At 37.5% G+C, this 18,902-nt stretch overlaps 1 protein-coding gene across 2 annotated transcripts in view; it reads left to right on the forward strand.

Annotated features, from left to right (window-relative positions):
• LOC126756342 (uncharacterized) overlaps positions 1-18,902 on the forward strand; it is a 315,110-nt gene that overhangs the window by 37,612 nt on the left and 258,596 nt on the right. For both annotated transcript variants that reach the window (XM_050469324.1, XM_050469325.1), the window contains exon 3: positions 4,734-5,529. In XM_050469324.1, the coding sequence (XP_050325281.1) occupies positions 4,734-5,529 (796 nt within the window). The remainder of the gene's footprint in view (positions 1-4,733; positions 5,530-18,902) is intronic.

The following is an 18,902-nucleotide window of genomic DNA, read 5'->3' on the forward strand; positions in this document are numbered from 1 at the left end:
GTGAAATGGAATAGAAGATATTTTAAGAGATATTGAAGAGTCTCTTAAAGCTTTTATAGATTCATTCAACACATGTTCTTCAGGTCAGGATAACATTGTTAGTTGTTTTGAAACTGAACTTGTGAAACATAAGTCACTATAGTTTTCATTTCTTAGTTTTTTTAGAGTAAAATGGAATAGAAGATATTTTAAGAGATATTTAAGAGTCTCTTAAAGCTTTTATAGATTCACTCAACACATTTTGTTCAGACAACGGCCAGGATGACATTGATAATTGCTCGGAAACTGAACTTGTGGAACATAAGCCCCTATTGTTTTCATTTCTTTGTTTTTGTTTGGAGTAAAATGGAATAGAAGATACTTTAAAAGATATTGAAGAGTTTCTTAAAGCTTTTATAGATTCATTCAACACATGTTCTTCAGGTCAGGATAACGTTGCTGAACTTGTGAAACATAAGTCACTATAGTTTTCGATATTAACATTTCTACAATCTTATGTCCCAATTTGGCTGTTGTCTAATCATAAATCATTTCCTTCCGACAGATTTTTTTCCAATCAATAGCACAAGTCAGTCTATATATGCAAACTAGACATGTATGCCTATACGGCAAGCTCAAAAAAACGGTCGCCACTTTATGCCCTCTACTGTATGTACATACTGCATTTTAGCGTAGGCGGCAAATAGTCACATAAATGTGGTTGCGTTGCTATTTCTCGTTCAAGTTTTCCTTCTGTTTTTATAGACATTGTTCTCATTTAGTTTTGTAGATTATTGTGGTTGCATTTGCATTGTTGCAACATTTCTCGGCCAACTCGTAAATCCGTTAAGTGATTTAGTTGAAGTATAACTAGCTACATACACACACTCATGTGCATATAAAATGCATTTTGTGGCGTGTCGCTGAAGGCGGATGAAGCATAAATATACAGTTAGTGGCGGTGTGGGTCAAATATGAAGCCGATCTGAGCATTGCATTTTGTAAAAAGTAGATTTTTGGTTACTAGTTAATTAAAGTTGGTTCCTTATCGACCTAAAATTGTTTCAGAATATGATGGTACGTAAGTTGGGTTCGGCAATTTTGTATTTCGTCAATTCATTAGCTTTTCCCGACTGTAGTTTGATTTTTTCAGTGATCGTTTGTTGTCAGCTTTTGGGCTAAGAACTGTAGGCGGGCTTCTTACCGATCCAAACAAGGCTAATCGCCGAAATAACGGCACTTGGCTGGATAAAATCCGGAATAATTCGTAGAACCGGCTGTTGTGACAGTATTCGTCGTCGAATTTTTATGTCATCGTAGATGCAGCAACTGAGGACCTCATCTGCAATATGTACCCGACAACACCAGTATTCATACGTCTTATCGATCCAAAGAGTGCTAGATCGCCGAAATAATAGCACTTGGCTGGATAAAATTTGGGTATCGTGGAACCGGTTGCTGTAAGAATATTCGTTGTTGTTGTTGTAGCGACGGAAAACAGTCCTGAAGCAATTTCGTAGAATGGTGGCGATTTGTCAGTTCTTGCCTGGATAAAAATCCGGGTCTGTTCCGTTTATAATGATATGTTTCTGCATTCAAATCCGGGCTCGTTCTGGTAACTTGGACCCGACTGTGTTGGGTACGGGTGAGAATATTCGTTGTCGAATGCGGTTATGCCATCGTAGGTATCGTACCCGAGGACCACATCTACGTTCCCATGGCAGTCAGGTCTACGTAACCGGAACGGACCCGGATTTTATATGCGGTCAAGGACTGTCACCTCGGCAGAATTCTGCCGCTACAACAGCAACCACATCTACGATATGTACTTGACCGCCCAAACTCCTGATATTCGAATTGGTCGAATCTCTCTTCTCTAGGGTAGATTTAAAAATATAAAAATTTTCAGCACTTTTGTGTTTGCTTTGAAAATTAATTTTTGCTGCCTAAATCCGGAAAAGATTGTGCCCATCAAAACGTTCATAATCAATTGGATTAATTAAGCGGCAAGGCGAAGCTGCAAGCAATGAAGCTGGCAGCTCATTCAGCTGAGTGGCAAAACCGCAAAGTTCCCACATTAGTGAAATGAACGGAAGAGGAAGAAAATGGCAACTACTCGCATGTGCATTCGTTGAATATGGAAAAATGCACACATACAACAACAAAAATACATATGGCGATTATATACTTACATATGTATATACTTGAACGAAATTCACGAGCGCTTGATGAGTTAAACGCTAGGCGTGCTGCCAGATGAATACAAGTGTGGCACCCAAAAGCATCGGCGCACGGTCGTGTTGGCTAAATATTTCCAAAGCTACATAATGTGTTTTTCACATGTGCAATACAGTTATGCAAAAATGTATATAAATAATTGTAAAAAAATTTATGCAGGCACTTTTAATGAGTGAAACTACCCTAAATGGGAAGTAACAACAATAAAAACTAATAATAAAACGTCTAATGAAATTACAAATTTTTACTTTCGTTATTGTGAAAATGAAATAAGAAAGGAGCTTCACTTTAACAAAATTTTATAATTTTATTTTATAATTTTTCCGAGATATCATTCCATTTATAATAATATGTTTTGATATTATCCTAAAGCCACCAGCCGTTATTTTCTCTAGATGAAATGGCAGTTCTTGAATCTCTTCAGGTTGTCCTTCGTCCCAAATGCGGCAATTTTGCTTGTTTACATACCCATTGAGCCAGATATGAGCCTCATCGCTGAACAAAATTTGGATCGAAAACGTCGGATCTTCTTGGAACTTTTCAAGAGCACATAGAGCGAAGCGAGAAGTTTCAGTACTTGCACAAGTTGTATTTTATACGCTTTCAATATATCGACTCTCCACGGTCTTCGTGTACACTCTCAGCTACGGCTGATATATTTTCTTCACTGCGTGCTGGAAGAAGAAAGAAATCATTCTGTCAAACGTCTGAAATATACACTGTACGACTCATCAAATTGATGGTTTGAGTGCTAAAAAATGCCGATGTTTGTGAGTTCGCATTATCGTGGGGAAGAGTGATCCGACTTCGGCGATTGGTTTTTGTAATTTATTGAAAACTAACTGACAAACAAATGATGGTGTACCACTCAGAAGTTACTGTTATGCATTGGTTTAGTAATATGGTTGAGATATGTCCAGTTGTTCCAAAGAAAAACAGGCAATCCTTTGCTTGGAAGTGCTCCGTGCACGAACAACTTTTATTAGATTGGGCTCATCTGCTCTTTACCAATCAGCAATATTTTTTGAGCGATCGATAGATTGTGGAGGCTCCACCAAAAAGTTACCACCGATACGTCGTCAAGAAACCCTTGACCGATAGTTGCGATTCTGTTCAAAGCTTATAGTCTCATTTTCTAGTTCTTATGTCATTCCTTTTAAATTATAATAATCGGAATGTGCGGCGCATATTTCATTAATGTCACATTTGCCTGCTTGTTGGGTAAGTCAGGGAATGACTCCACCGAGACTCAGCTAAATGTGTAATGTGTTCTTCAAAGGCGTATAAATTCTATTTTTTAAGGAGTCACATTGTATCACTATGTCCCATTGCAGGTTTAAACTGAAATAGAATGTTAGATCCACTAAGAGATCAAGGCATTCTTTCACTATCTTTGACGAAACCCTAGAGACTTTAGTGATTTCAAACCTGCTTGACTATCTGCATACATAAAATATACTCCTTGCTATAAGCACCCTCTTGCTTAGAAGAAAAATTGCAGTGGTCTGGTAGATGGTAGTCGATTTTGGTATCTAATTTAGCAGAAAAGTTAGTTAGTTCTCTGGTTTGTTTCCTTTTAGTTGGGATCGATATAGATTTTTCTTTTCTTTTCTTTTCTCTTTTCTTTTCCTTTTCCTTTTCTTTTCTTTTCTTTCCTTTTCTTTTCTTTTCTTTTCTTTTCTTTTCTTTTCTTTTTTTCTTTTCTTTTCTTTTCTTTTCTTTTCTTTTCTTTTCTTTTCTTTTCTTTTCTTTTCTTTTCTTTTCTTTTCTTTTCTTTTCTTTTCTTTTTTTTTCTTTTCTTTTCTTTTCTTTTCTTTTCTTTTCTTTTCTTTTCTTTTCTTTCCTTTCCTCTCCTTTCCTCTCCTTTCCTTTCCTCTTCTTACTTTTCCTTTCCTTCCCATCTCTGGATATTGTTTGTTTGGGACTTTCAAGCTCTCTATAGCTCGGTCCTTACTCCAAGAATGCTCTACTAATAAGGAGATTCCCTCTGAGTTACCTGGGACGTTAATCTCCATTTGGGCCTCACCGTCCTTTTACAGGCGGAAAGTCTTTATCTTAGCGTCTAAGTTTGGTTTCCATGAAAGCTTCTTGTCTCAAATTAGTCCCAACTAGCTTGCCGCATCTGCTAGGGGCCATACATCATTATTTAAATCCACCTTGTCCTTGACACACTCTATTCACCAGCTATTTAGATACACCTGAATATATAGGATCAATGGTTTGTAGAGAAACTGTTACGTTCCGTAAAGAACATAAGTTATTCCGAAATAAACTTTTATAAAGCAATGTTTCGGTTCAAAAATGAACTTACTGGAAGCTTAGGGTCGGAACTTGATCGATTTTTAAAGACAAAAGATGTGACTAAAATGTCAACATTTTTCCGTATCATGTATGTATTTTCGTTATTTTCCATGTCTGCTTAATACAAAACCGTTAAATAGTATATGTCTTTTAATTTATTTAAAAAAATCTATATTTCTCAAGTTGTACTAATTTGGTTTTCTCACTATTTTCAGATTAATTGATTTTGGTATCGATGAACATGAGTATGACGAGGTTCAGGAATTACCAGACGAATCAAATATTAATCCACAAATTGCAACTACAACAACAGATTTACACCTACAACAACCACTTTTACACAACCCCAACAATAACAACACAATCACAACGGATACACCACCCGAATTGCCACCACCAAAACAAAACAAACTGAAAAATTCCAAGAAAAGTAAATCCAAATCGAAAATTCCACGTTCGCCCTCACTCGCCGCCTCGAGTAGCGTCGCCGGTAGCAGTGGTAATATTAATATAACAAATAATAACAACAACAGTAATTTTGGTAGTGGCATTACGTACTCACCGATACCACCACAAACACCACCGCTGCCGGTCAATTATCAGCAAAGTAAACTGAAACATATGAATGGTGGCAACATCACACCCACAACACCACTAGCTAACTTCGGTGCCGGTTTTTCGCCAGTAACGCCAACAACACCAACAATACTGGTGTCCAATAGTGTTGGTGGCAATAATGTTGCTTTCGCTAGCACACCGACCGGTGGTAGTGTTGGTGGCGTTGCAGTGATGGGTGGCGGTAGTGTGCCACTTAGTGGTGGCCTCGGTGCTAACGGCACGAGCACGGGTGGCGGTGTAAATGTGACCAATGCGGGTAATCAACGTGGCAGCGTTAATATGGCCTCAGCTCGACGTCCGCAATTGCAAATCACTCCGATACCGGAATCACCAAAAAATTTTCAGTTTTTAACCTTGACGGTGCGTAAGGACGAGAATGGTTACGGCATGAAGGTGAGTGCTTAAAGTTCATATAAGTTGTTTAAATTTGAGTTTCTGCGTATCGTCAAATATAGTAGGTTATCTACTGCCACTAAGGGTCTAGCGAGGAAAGCTGAATTTTATTTGAAGTATAATAAAACAGGAAAAAAATGTTAACTTCGGTTGCACCGAAGCTATAATACCGTTTATATTGTCACATAAATATGTTTTCAGTGGAAGAACTGGATTTTAATCGTTCTGTTTGTATGACAGCGATATGGTCTGATATCGGCGGTTCCGACATATCAGCAGTTTCTCTAGGAGAAAAGGACTGTGTAAAATTTCAGGCCGATATCCAAAAAACCTGGCAAAATCGACTCAGCTCGACGTGCGGATAATTGATATATGTGACCCCGCACATAGAAACCCGGCTAGTGTGTCAAAATGTCGATTATCGCTTTTCAACGAGAATGTACGTAGAACTACAGGTAGCAACCCGAGAGCTTGTTGGTTCGTCTCGGAAACGCTTCAGAGTGAGTGAAAATGAGTGTAAGTATAAGCATAGTAACGGACAAGGAGGAAGAGGGAGAGAGAACACGTGCTTCACATCTTTCAACGCCTCTCGTGAAAAATCCTGATTTGATACACTAGCCGGGTTTCTATGTGCGGGGTCACATATGTATTTTATAGGTCTCCGACGTATACTTCTCGTTGTTAGAAGCTTCGTGGTTGTGAAGATCGATATTACTCAAAACACTTTACTCTATCTGAAGCTTTACTTTTTCTTCTCTATTGCCGTAGACACTGCTTACGCGGTTATAGCGGATTTTACAACCGGGCGGCAGTCATTCTTGCTTTTCGTTGCTAATTGGAGATTTCAAGTGCTGCCAGGTCCTTCTCCACCTGATCTTTCCAACGGAGTGAAGGTCTTCTTTTTCATCAGCTTCCCTCGACGCGTACTGCGTCGAATACTTTCTGAGCTGGAGTGTTTTCATTCATTCGGACGACATGACCCAGCCTGCATAGCCGCTGTCTCTTAATTCTTAATTCGTTGAACTATGTCAATACACTAGTCTATCTCATACAGCTCAGCGTTCCATCGAATGCGTTATTCGCCGCAGCCAATGCGCAAAGGACCATAAATCTTTCGCAGAACCTCTCTCTCGAAAACTCGTAACATCGACTCATCAGATGTTGTCATCGTCCATGCCTGGTTTGGTCTTTATTCGTCGAGAGAGGACTTCACTTCTCAATTGCCTACTCAGTCCGAAGTAGCACCTGTTGGCAAGAATTATTCTGCGTTGGATGTCGAGGCGATGCTGTTGTTCGTTTTAATACTGGTTCCAAGATAGACGAAGTTATGACTGTTAACAGTGACGTGAGAGCCAAGTCGTGAGTGCGACGCCTTTTTTTTTTTTTTTGATGACAGGAAATATATTGTCTTGCTGTCGTTCACTACCAGACCCATTTGCTACGCTTCCTAATCCATTCTGGAGAAAGCGGAGCTAACTGCGCGGTTGTTGAAGCCAATTACATATATCATTATCATCGGCATACACCAACAGCTGTACACTCTTATAGAAGATTGTATCTTTATTATTATTTTCTCCAACAACAGATTGAAGAAGTTGCACGATAGGAAGTCGTTTTGTGTGAAACCTCGCTTGGTATCGAACGGCTAGGAGAGGTCCTTCCTGATCCTGTCGGAGCTTTTGGTGTTGCTCAATGTCAGCCAAAATTCGTACTTTAAAATCGACAAAGAGGTGGTGTGTGTCAATCTTCCTTTCACTGGTCTTTTCCAAGATTTGGCACACGGTGAAAATCTGGTCGATTGTGTACATATGTATGTATATTCCACGTTTAACGCGAATCAGTTTGTTGACGGTAGGCTTCAGTCTTTCACACAGTACGCTCGATTAAAGTACCGGTTATGTAGATCAAGACTATCGTGTGAACGGTACTTTTCTACATACATACCATATATTCAATGAAATCATCACTTTTCGAACCGACCAATTCATATCAAGAAATGGAACGACTCTAGCTCATGCAATTCCCCACCCTCTAACTCTAATAATGTATCCTTTCATTGTAAGTTGATTTAAATATATAAATTTAATTTTAAATCCGTACTTCTACATACTTTTTTCTGTGCAATTATGAGTTATGAAAGGTTGTACATTTCTGCCTAAATTTTCCGCAAGAAATCATTTTGCAATGCCGCCTTACAGGTTTCGTAAATCGTTGATTAAAATCAACTATTGAAATTTATTTCAACTTAAACGCTGAAAATTTCATGCTCCGCAGCGCAAAGATTTGCATACGCAGAAACTGTGACAAATTTGTCATGCAACCTAAAAAATTAATGAAAAACGACAAGTAAGGAAGGGCTAAGTTCGGGTGTCACCGAACATTTTATACTCTCGCATGATAAAGTGATAATCGAAATTTCATTATCCGTCATTTACATATTTTTCAAATACCGTATTTGTGTAAAGTTTTATTCCGCTATCATCATTGGTTCCTAATGTATATATTATACAGAGAAGGCATCAGATGGAATTCAAAATAGCGTTATATTGGAAGAAGGCGTGGTTGTTAACCGATTTCACCTATATTTCGTACATGTCATCAGGGTGTTAAGAAAATATTATATACCGAATTTCATTGAAATCGGTTGAGTAGTTCCTGAGATATGGTTTTTGGTCAATAAGTGGGTGACGCCACGCCAATTTTCAATTTTTAAAAAAAAAGCCTGGGTGCAGCTTCCTTCTGCCATTTCTTCCGTAAAATTTAGTGTTTCTGACGTTTTTTGTTGGTCGTTAACGCACTTTTGGTGATTTTCAACATAACCTTTGTATGGGAGGTGGGCGTGGTTAATATCCGATTTCTTCCATTTTTGAACTGTATATGGAAATGCTGAAGGAAATGACTCTATAGAGTTTGGTTGATTTAGTATGGGGCGGGGCCACGCCCACTTTTCCAAAAACATTACGTCCAAATATGCCCCTCCCTAATGCGATTATTTGTGCCAAATGTCATTTTAATATCTTTATTGATGGCTTAGTTATGACATTTTATATGTTTTCGGTTTCCGCCATTTTGTGGACGTGGCAGAGGGCCGATTTTGCCCATCTTCGAACTAGACCTTCTTATAGAGCCAAGAAATACGTGTATCAAGTTTCATCATGATATCTCAATTTTTACTCAAGTTACAGCTTGCACGGACGGACGGACAGACGGACGGACGGACAGACAGACATCCGGATTTCAATTCTACTCGTCATTCTGATCACTTTGGTATACATAACCCTATATCTGACTCTTTTAGTTTTAGGACTTACAAACAACCGTTATGTGAACAAAACTATAATACTCTCCTTAGCAACTTTGTTGCGAGAGTATAAAAATTAAAAATCTACCATGTGCAAATGTACAGTCTGTCAAATAAATAATCTAACTAAATGCTTAATAACCGCGAAGTCAATTGGTTATGTGAGACAGAATTTTATGAAAGGATTATTGCAGTTCCTGCTTTAATCACGTCCTTAAAGGGAAAATAAATGAAAGGCTCATAGAAAAGAATTTTGTTAAATTTTTGGATAACATGGCTCTCTTCTGTTTTAATATAGGGTATACGAGTATAAGGAAGTCGGCATAATTATTCATATCACTTGGTATTCTAAGAATTTAGCGGGTTTCAATTCATTGTTGAGAGCTTTAAGGAATACCCAGGTGCTTTTTTTTCTGAAGAATACGGTTTTTGAGATCTCGAAAATTTTGCGATTGTTTCCGATGTGTCATATCAGGAATAAGGGGTTTTTAAAATCTGGAGATTTGAGATTTGAAAGAAAAATCTTCTCAGTTTCGCCTCTATACCATACAAAAAATATGTTTTTTGATATCTGGAGATCTTCCGATTCCTGTTTATACATAGGTCATATGAACAAATATGGTTTTTGAGACCTGGAGATCTCAGATTTGCAAGTTAATTAAAAATCTTGTAATTTTTCCGATATATCATATGAACTAATATGGTTTTAGACATCTGGAGATCTAAGATTTGGAAGTTAGTTCACAATGAACTAATATGGTTTTAGACATCTGGAGATCTAAGATTTGGAAGTTAGTTCACAATGAACAAATATGGCTTTTGAGATCTGGAGACCTGAGATTTGGAAGTTAATTCATAATGAACAAATATGGCTTTTGAGATCTGGAGACCTGAGATTTGGAAGTTAATTGGAAATCCTCCGACTTCTTACCATATGTCTTATAAAGGTTTTTGAGCTCTCAGATGCGCAAGTTGAAAACCTTCTCATATTAAGATCTCTATAGGCTTTCGCGTTTTTAGTTATCAGCTTTCTTTAAAAGGGAACTTAGACCACATTCTTATAGTATGTCCATAGTCTCGAAAATATCTGCCTTGTTTTATCTTCTCGTATTTTTAATTCCTGTATTGTATGTTCCAAAGTTTTTAAGAATGAAATATGGGTTTTCTCTGACTTCTGTTAGTGGAATGAATAAATTAATCTGACTTCAAAAAAAGACTTGCAAAACGAATTAACATCGACGCACCTACCGTCGGAGCTTGTTTTACAGCATACTCGCCGGTAATTTTTTCTAAAACAATAATTGCTGTTTATTCGCGCATACAATTACATCCACTATATTTAACGGAAAGTTACCGAGCTCTGCTACGTCGCTGCTAAGCATGCTATTTCGTTTACAAAATGATCACATGCGATTTTACGACATGTAAATTTATAAAGTTTTCTTTTTTTATACTCTCACAACATGTTGCTACAGAGTGTAATAGTTTTGTTTACCTAACGGTTGTTTGTATCACATAAAAAATAAACATGTGGTTGAATAGACGTGTTGAAATCCGAATGTCTATTCGTTCATCCTGTGTCCTGATTATCCCTGCTCAGGATAAATCTTGTCACCATTCGACCAACAATGTGGAAGTGAGTGAAATCGGATTGAAACCCTGTCCACTCTTAATATAACGGTTATGTTGAAAACTACTGAAAGTACGATAAATCAATAAATAAATGCGTCAGAGTCATACAATTTTTCAACCGAGATGATACGACGATAGGAACCGGTATAAAAAAATATATGAAAGTGCTGGCACTGCTCATCTTTAGGTTAAAACCCATGTCTCAGGACTTGCTCAAACAACGGTTATAGCTGAGTTTAGACTACAATATTACCGTGTGAAAATGGGCGAAATTGAATCGCAACAACACCTATTTCCGTATATTACATCCATCTGATTATTTCACTTTCCAGCACCAAATAGATATATCGTGATAACTTTGCTCAAATAGGGTCTAAAAGTTAAATGATCTCGAATTTAAAAATTGTTGAAAGTGGATCAAAACCGTTCAAGCCCCCAGAGAAGGAATATGGGGACCCCAGTGTCTATTGATAACTTTTTACGATCTTTTTATGAAATTCGGATTGAATTCTTTTCTGATAATAGTATGCCCTTATGTCAAAAATGGGTTGAATCGAGTCATTACGTCTCTTCGAACTTGCGGTTGACTTTATACCGCATATATCGACCATTATATTTATGAGTTATGAAATTGAATGTTTTTCTAACAACGGTGTATCTTTGTGCTTAATATGGATACAATAGGGTGAAAACTTTACCTAGACCCCATATAACTAATATCAGGATTTTCAAATACCCAGCTGGATTTAACTAGCATATTCTGGTGATGGTATGTGAGGAGGTACCTTAATGAAATTCAGAGAGGCACTTTTTCTGTTAATATAGGATGATCCATTTCGAAGTTTCCTACTTTAAAAAAACACACAAAAAAAAACACAAAATATTCAAATTTAATGGAAAATGCTTACTATCTTACGAAAGAACATTCTTTGACATCTAGTTTTTGAAGATCATCTCTTTCAAATGTTGGTCGCGGCTACATCTCAAATGGTTCATACGTTGAGTCCAATTTTCGATGACTCGTTCGAGCATTTCGATTGGTAACTAGCGAATGATACGCGTGATGTTTTGCTCCAAGGTCTGAATCGAAGCGGGACTGTCCGCATAGACTTAAGACTTTACATATCAAAAACGATCTTGGTGGCCAATCGACGGGCCCAAAATGTCAAATTATCTGCTCACCGAAGTGTTCGCTCAATAAATCCATTGATTGACGCGATATGTATGTGGAAAGTGGCGGCGTCTTTTTGAAACCAAATGTCGTCGAGATCACGAGCTTCAATTTCAGGCATCAAATAGTCGGTTATCATGATGCGATAACGGTCGGCTTTAATGGTTACTTTCTCACCGCCATCTGTTTTGAAGATATATGGACCGATGATTTCACCGGTGCACAAACCACACCAAACCGTTGTTTTTCTGGATGAAAGAGCAGCACTTGAATCTCTTCAGAATGCACTTCGTCCGAAATGCGGTAATTCTGCTTGTTTACATACTCATTGAGTCAGAAATTTGCTTCATCGCTGAACAAAATTTGGGAGGCTATAAAATTTTAGATTACACCCGAATTTAGCCGCTCCTTACTGGTTAATTCTTAAATTTAATTTTTGTCATCAGTCGGTTGTAAGTGATGAGAGCTCATTTAACACATCTATTTCTATATTCATTGATGTAATTGTATATATGGTATAATATATACATACTATACATATGTATGTACACATTTGTGAAGTTAAATCGTTTTTACCCACTCGCTATTCAAGCCCGATGATGACTGCGTTATTTGCTTCTTTTGGTTATTATTTTCGGTTTCATTTGCATTTGATTGTTGTCGTAACTTTTGTTATTTTCTATTTACATTTCGTTTGTTGTGTCGACGTCGATTAAGTCAGCGTTTAGTTGAGATATTTGTTTATAAATTGAAGATGAAGTCATCGTTCGTTTTGTCGCTCTCCGACTAGTCGCCAAAATTCACTCGCTCGCACTAATAATGTAGCGATCATGCAACTTTGCAAACGGCATGTTCGGTGACGCGCAGTGTTGTTGTGCATGCGTTCCTGTTTGCGCTGGTGTGTGTGTTTTGACGATGATGGCGTTGTCCGAGAATGCAGTTTGCGTTTATTTTTTAAATTATTTATGGGTTATTAATTATATTTGCATTTGTCAGCTTGCCACTTCGTACTTAACCATGCTGTCTGGTAGTCACCTGCCGTTTGGTTGGTGTTGCGAAACACTTTTTGAGGTGCGAAATTCATTGCGTTAAATATGAGCTAATGGAGTCCATTGTTTGTGGTTCGGTAAGCCGAACTTCGATCATTTACCACCAAATATGGAAAATAGGCGTTAACGGTATTACTTCAAAGTTGTATCACTTCGGCGCAGCAATGTCATAACAGTTTTGTTAGCTGTTGCGACTTCAATTTCTCAGGAAAAATTAGATCTCGAGATAAGATCCGTTTTAGACAGCACTTTAAAATTATACATGAATCAAACATCGGTATGGCTAAAAAATTTTTCGGAACAAAAAAGTTATATGGAGGAAGGTGAAGAGGCAAAAGCTTTATGGGCAGTCAATGAAGTTGTGACTACTTAAGTGATACTTTTTATTAAAGGTCTGAGAATATATTTAAAGGACGATCCAAGTAACGGTACTTTTGTCAATAGTCTTTCGCAGCAACGCGGACTGACATATGGAGCGTCATCGATAACTTAAATTAAAAGTGCACAAACAGCTAGTGCAAGAATTAAAGCCGCTCGACCTTCCCAAGTGACATCGTTTCGCTCTATAGGCTCTTAAAAGTTGTAAGAAGATCCGACGTTTTCGATCCAAATTTTGTGCAGCGATGAGTACCATTTCTGGCTCAAAAGGGTATGTAACAAGCGAAATTGCCACATTTGAGCCGAAGAGCAACCTGAAGAGGTTCAAGAGATGCCATTTCAACCAGAAAAAATAACGGTTTGGTGTGGCTTCTGGGCCGTTGGAATCATCGGTCCATATTTCTTCAAAAGTGATGCCGATGAGAACGTAATCGTCAATGGCGACCATTATCACGCCATGATAACGCGCCATGATAACGGACTATTTGATACCTGAAATCTCGTAATCTTGGCGACTTTTGATTGAAGACGACGCCACTTTCCACACATCGCAGCAATAAAGGGTTCTATTGAAAGCACACTTCAGTGAGCAGATAATTTCACGTTTTGATCCGGTCGATTGACCACCAAGATCGTGTAATATAACACCGTTAGACTTTTTCCTGTGGGGATACGTAAAGTTCAAAGTTTTTGATTCAAGTTGGACCATCTGAGACGTAGACGCCGCCAACACTTGAAAGAGATAATTTTCAAAAAATAAATGCCAAAGAATGTTCTTTCGAATGATAATAAACATTCTCCATAAAATTTGAAGTTTCTGTGTTTTATCTTCAAACAAGTAGGGAATATCGAAATGGATCACGTTTGATTATGACCAATTATTTTGTCAAAATTTATGAAATGTCAATATTTTTATTTTAAAACATCTACAGAATTTGTATACCATTTGAGAACAACTTACGTATCGTCTTATTATTTTTTCCCAACAACACTGCAGAATCATACACAGAATACTCTCAAGGAATTATTATATTCCCATATGTACATACATTTTAAATATGCGAGTTTGTTTGGCAAATTATCTCACCGTCACCGTTGATCTTTTACTCACACTTCGCTGTCTGATGTAACTGATCGTCGATTGCGGCGACTCGCGAGTAATTAAAAATGATAAATTATTATGTGTCGCAGCGTCAATGTCAATATTGTCATGAGTGCTCATATTTTTGTGCTGGGTTTTCTGTTGATTTTTTTACTTTCTCATTCTGAGAAATGTCTTATTCTTCTTTACCTATAAATCGAAATCGATGCATTGATTTCTCATGAAAGAAAACAGTCTACAAAGCAATACATAAATCTCATTTCATATTTAGTCGCTGTTATTTTTGCGATAAAAATACATTAAATCTCTTGATTATTACTCAAACTGTTTAATTTTAATGTAAACACATTGTGCCGAATTATGAATTAATAAATTCGCTTGAAAATCTTGTGCATTTTGAGACTAAAAGCAACTTCCGCTGATGCATTTAGGGATACCGGGCGCTGATCGTCATAAACAAACGTACACATACACAAAATAGTGTAGAAATACATGTCCACTTCTCCGAAGTAGTGGAACTAGTAGTTAACCAGTTTGAATTTGATATGGATAGAATCTTTTTTTATTTTTTTAAATTGAAAATATTAGTTTTCGAATGGTGTTTAATATACTAAGAAAAGAACAACCAATTTTATAAAAAAACAAGTAAGGAAGGGCTAAGTTCGGGTATCACCGAACATTTTATACTCTCGCATGGTAAAGTGATAATCGAAATTTCATTATCCGTCATTTACATATTTTTCAAATACCGTATTTGTGTAAAGTTTTATTCCGCTATCATCATTGGTTCCTAATGTATGTATATATATTATACAGAGAAGGCATCAGATGAAATTCAAAATAGCGTTATATTGGAAGAAGGCGTGGTTGTTAACCGATTTCACCCATATTTCGTACAAGTCATCAGGGTGTTAAGAAAATAATATATACCGAATTTCATTGAAATCGGTCCAGTAGTTTCTGAGGTATGGTTTTTGGTCCATAAGTGGGCGACGTCACGCCCATTTTCAATTTTTAAATAATAAGAAAAGCCTGGGTGCAGCTTCCTTCTGCCATTTCTTCCGTAAAATTTAGTGTTTCAAACGTTTTTTGTTAGTCGGTTAACGCACTTTTTGTGATTTTCAACATAACCTTTGTATGGGAGGTGGGCGTGATTATTATCCGATTTCTTCCATTTTTAACTGTATATGGAAATGCCTGAAGAAAACGACTCTATAGAGTTTGGTTGACATAGCTATAGTAGTTTCAGAGATATGTACAAAAAACTTAGTAGGGGGCGGGGCCACGCCCACTTTTCCAAAAAATTACGTCCAAATATGCCTCTCCCTAATGCGATCCTTTTTGCCAAATTTCATTTTAATATCTTTATTTATGGCTTAGTTATGACACTTTATAGGTTTTCGGTTTTCGCCATTTTGTGGGCGTGGCAGTTGGCCGATTTTGCCCATCTTCGAACTTAACCTTCTTATGGAACCAAGAAATACGTGTACCAAGTTTCATCATGATATCTCAATTTTTACTCAAGTTACAGCTTGCACGGACGGACGGACGGACGGACAGACAGACATCCGGATTTCAACTCTACTCGTCACCCTGATCACTTTGGTATATATTACCCTATATCTGATTCTTTTAGTTTTAGGACTTACAAACAACCGTTATGTGAATAAAACTATCATACCCTCCTTAGCAACTTTATTGCGAGAGTATAATAAAATACATTTTGAAGTAATTTTTGATGTGTGAACATTATGAGTTTGTATTTAATATTTGTGGCTCACCATACCAACTATAGCGCTGAATGCCTTGCTCTGGTACTTAGATGACTGCGAATCTGGGTGCTCTGAAATTCTCGTACACTTTGATTTCATTCCAAAATACTTCGATTACTAGATCGTACTTGTACAGCCATGGCTGTCTTTTTTTTTTGCACACATACGTTCGTGGGAGGCATGGGAGGATAGGAGTTGCTGGGTGAGATGGGGCTTCATCTTATCATTTCCTCTTCGAATGTGCCGCTTTTGCCATATTTCATACTTTTAGACAACCAGATGTATAAATTAAACATCGAAGTGGATTAATGATAGGTTCAGAGTGCTTTTCTGAGAGATAATATTAAAGGGCAGGTGTTTTTCATCTATCATCCTAAAATAGGTTGTATAGAGGAAGATGATGTGGAATATCTTCGTACTTTCTTCCCCATTGGCCAGTTCAAGAAGATTTTGGCAGTCATGCCTTTGGCGACACTGGTGAATTAGTCGAAATTTTTCTTAGCCGTCTCCGCAAATTTGTCATAAGTTCAAAGCGCTTTGTTGATTTCTGCGGGTCTTTACGATTAATTCTTTGGAGTAGTTATGTATCACAGAGCGTCGGCCTCAGTTGTCCATATTGGATCCCAACTGGCTTTTGCCACAGAATTGTTCTTTTCTAAACTTTATTCTTTATATGTCTGTTTTTTATTGTTCTAACAGTTTCTTGGTTATTGCAAGACCTATTGAATCATATGTCTAAGACGGCAGGAGTTTTACGTTTGGATTCACAAAGGACTGAATATACCATAAGAGTCTAAATGTGATCTCCCATTTTGAGTTATCATCTAGTCATCTAGCCATCTAATCCAGTCTAACCGTACATTTTAAAATTATACGACTTTGCTCAAGGGTTTATATTCACTTGTAAGTTTCAATATTTTTATTTATGTATCGAATGTATAAAAGTTTGAGCGTATTCGCCGAAAATTTGAATTTGAACCGGAAAACAGTTTCGAAGCTATGAGATTGTTGTTTGAGTCCTTTAATTTAAACGTGTTTTAATCGAAACGCTGTTTTCAGTGTCGGTGAGGAAAATTCCTTCGAAACGACTGGACCATTTGACTTGGAAATTGCACACGATCTAGCTAAGAAGAGATATGTATATATTAGATTATATAAGTAAATGATAATTGCACCGCCAACTAGGATCTATTGTACCCTTTTCTAAGTTACAACATCTCACCTAATCCCAACTAATTGATAAATTTCAATTGAGGCGATGTGATCGCTATTTAGAAACATGGATCCAAGGGTCTTTATCCAGCGCCTACAGACTGCTATGCAGTCAATTAGCAGGTGTTCTGGAGTTTCAGACTCCAAGTCGCAGGTTGTAACCACCCATTAGCAACTTGGTTCATCCTTGCAGAGCAGCACCTTTAGGTGTAGGGACCAACCGCAATGAAAGATTTCGGTTCTACCATGTTGGTGGATTCTGCAGAGCAGGCAAGCTCATCAGCCAGTTCATTCCCAGCTATACCTTTGTGACCTGGCACCCAAATAAGGTGCACTTGATTATGATCTGATACATAGACTATTCAGTCGTTCTATACACACCTGCACCAATAGCGATTGGATTTCGTACGCAGAGATCGCTTTGAGTGCCGCTTGACTATCGCTTAGTACATAATGTAATAGGTTGTCAAAAAAGTTTTGCGGTATTTTCGCTAGTTGGCGCTGAAAGCGCGTAGTTCTAGTTTTATGCGTCGCATCGGGTCATGCTATACTTTTTGGAAAGCTCATTTCTTTTAAGTCGTTCGTGAGTTATAGCGTCGCAAACATGGAGCAAAATAAAGAGAAAATACGGCATATTTTACAGTACAACTACGATAAAGGCAAAAATGCATCTTAAGCCGCCAATAAAATTTATGCAGTTTATGGACCCGATACAGTTTCCATTTCCACCGCACAACGATGGTTTCAACGTTTTCGTTCTGGTGTAGAGGTGGTCGAAGATGCGCCACGCTCCGGAAGGCCTGTCGTCGAAAATTGCGATAAAATCGCTGAATTGGTCGAAAGAGACCCGCATAGTAGCAGCCGTAGCATCGGTCAAGAGCTGGGCATGAGTCATCAAAAATTCATTTCAATTTCAATAAAAAAAAAAAAAAATTCAATAAAAAATACCGCAAGACTTCTTTGACAACCCATTATATACATATTTCTCAGGTAATGTTCGAAGAAATAAGATTTTTAATAATTTTTCCTTTTTTAAAGCACTCTAAATATTTTCGCAGTATGTTTCAGAGAAACAGCAATTTTCTCAAAAGTAAAAATGTTGACGAGTTCTTCGATCATTATGCGTTCATATATTGTTTTACGTCCGTTTTACCGAGTTACTAGTGGATATAACAGCTTAATTAAACTTTTTAGGGTGTCGAATCGAACAAACAACTGGTATAATTCGGATATATGTATATAATTAAAAACTAGGCGCAGTTGGATACTGTGCTGTTGGTTTCACATGTAATCAAGAAAGCAGAGCTCAAATGTAGCGATTGGCGAATCGAAGACACCCATTGAAATTGAAATGATGAGTTTGAGACTAGTACCGATAACACGATTTGTTCTCTGAGCACTAGCTCAGCTCGCAGATTGTAGCACTATTTTGGACAAACATACATATATATATGCACATATGTATGCACAAGTTCTCAGTACAAACAAAAACAATAAGCTGCTTGTAAATATGTTTACTGGTAATAAAATACACAAACGCCCACACGCTTAACTCCATTAAACAAAAATTGAAATTGAGAAATAAATAGAAAACAAAACAAAAACAAGTAAATTTAAATTTAGCAGCGCACAACAAAGAGCTGCGATAGCTAATTATTAACAACAAGCAACAATGTAGGGGCGGTGTGAGTGCGAAGATGCGCCATTATACGCTTGCACTTGAACTTGCCACACTGTCAATAAGTCGTCGATGGCC

Source organism: Bactrocera neohumeralis, chromosome 4 (assembly GCF_024586455.1).
Source record: "Bactrocera neohumeralis isolate Rockhampton chromosome 4, APGP_CSIRO_Bneo_wtdbg2-racon-allhic-juicebox.fasta_v2, whole genome shotgun sequence".
Taxonomy (NCBI): domain Eukaryota; kingdom Metazoa; phylum Arthropoda; class Insecta; order Diptera; family Tephritidae; genus Bactrocera; species Bactrocera neohumeralis.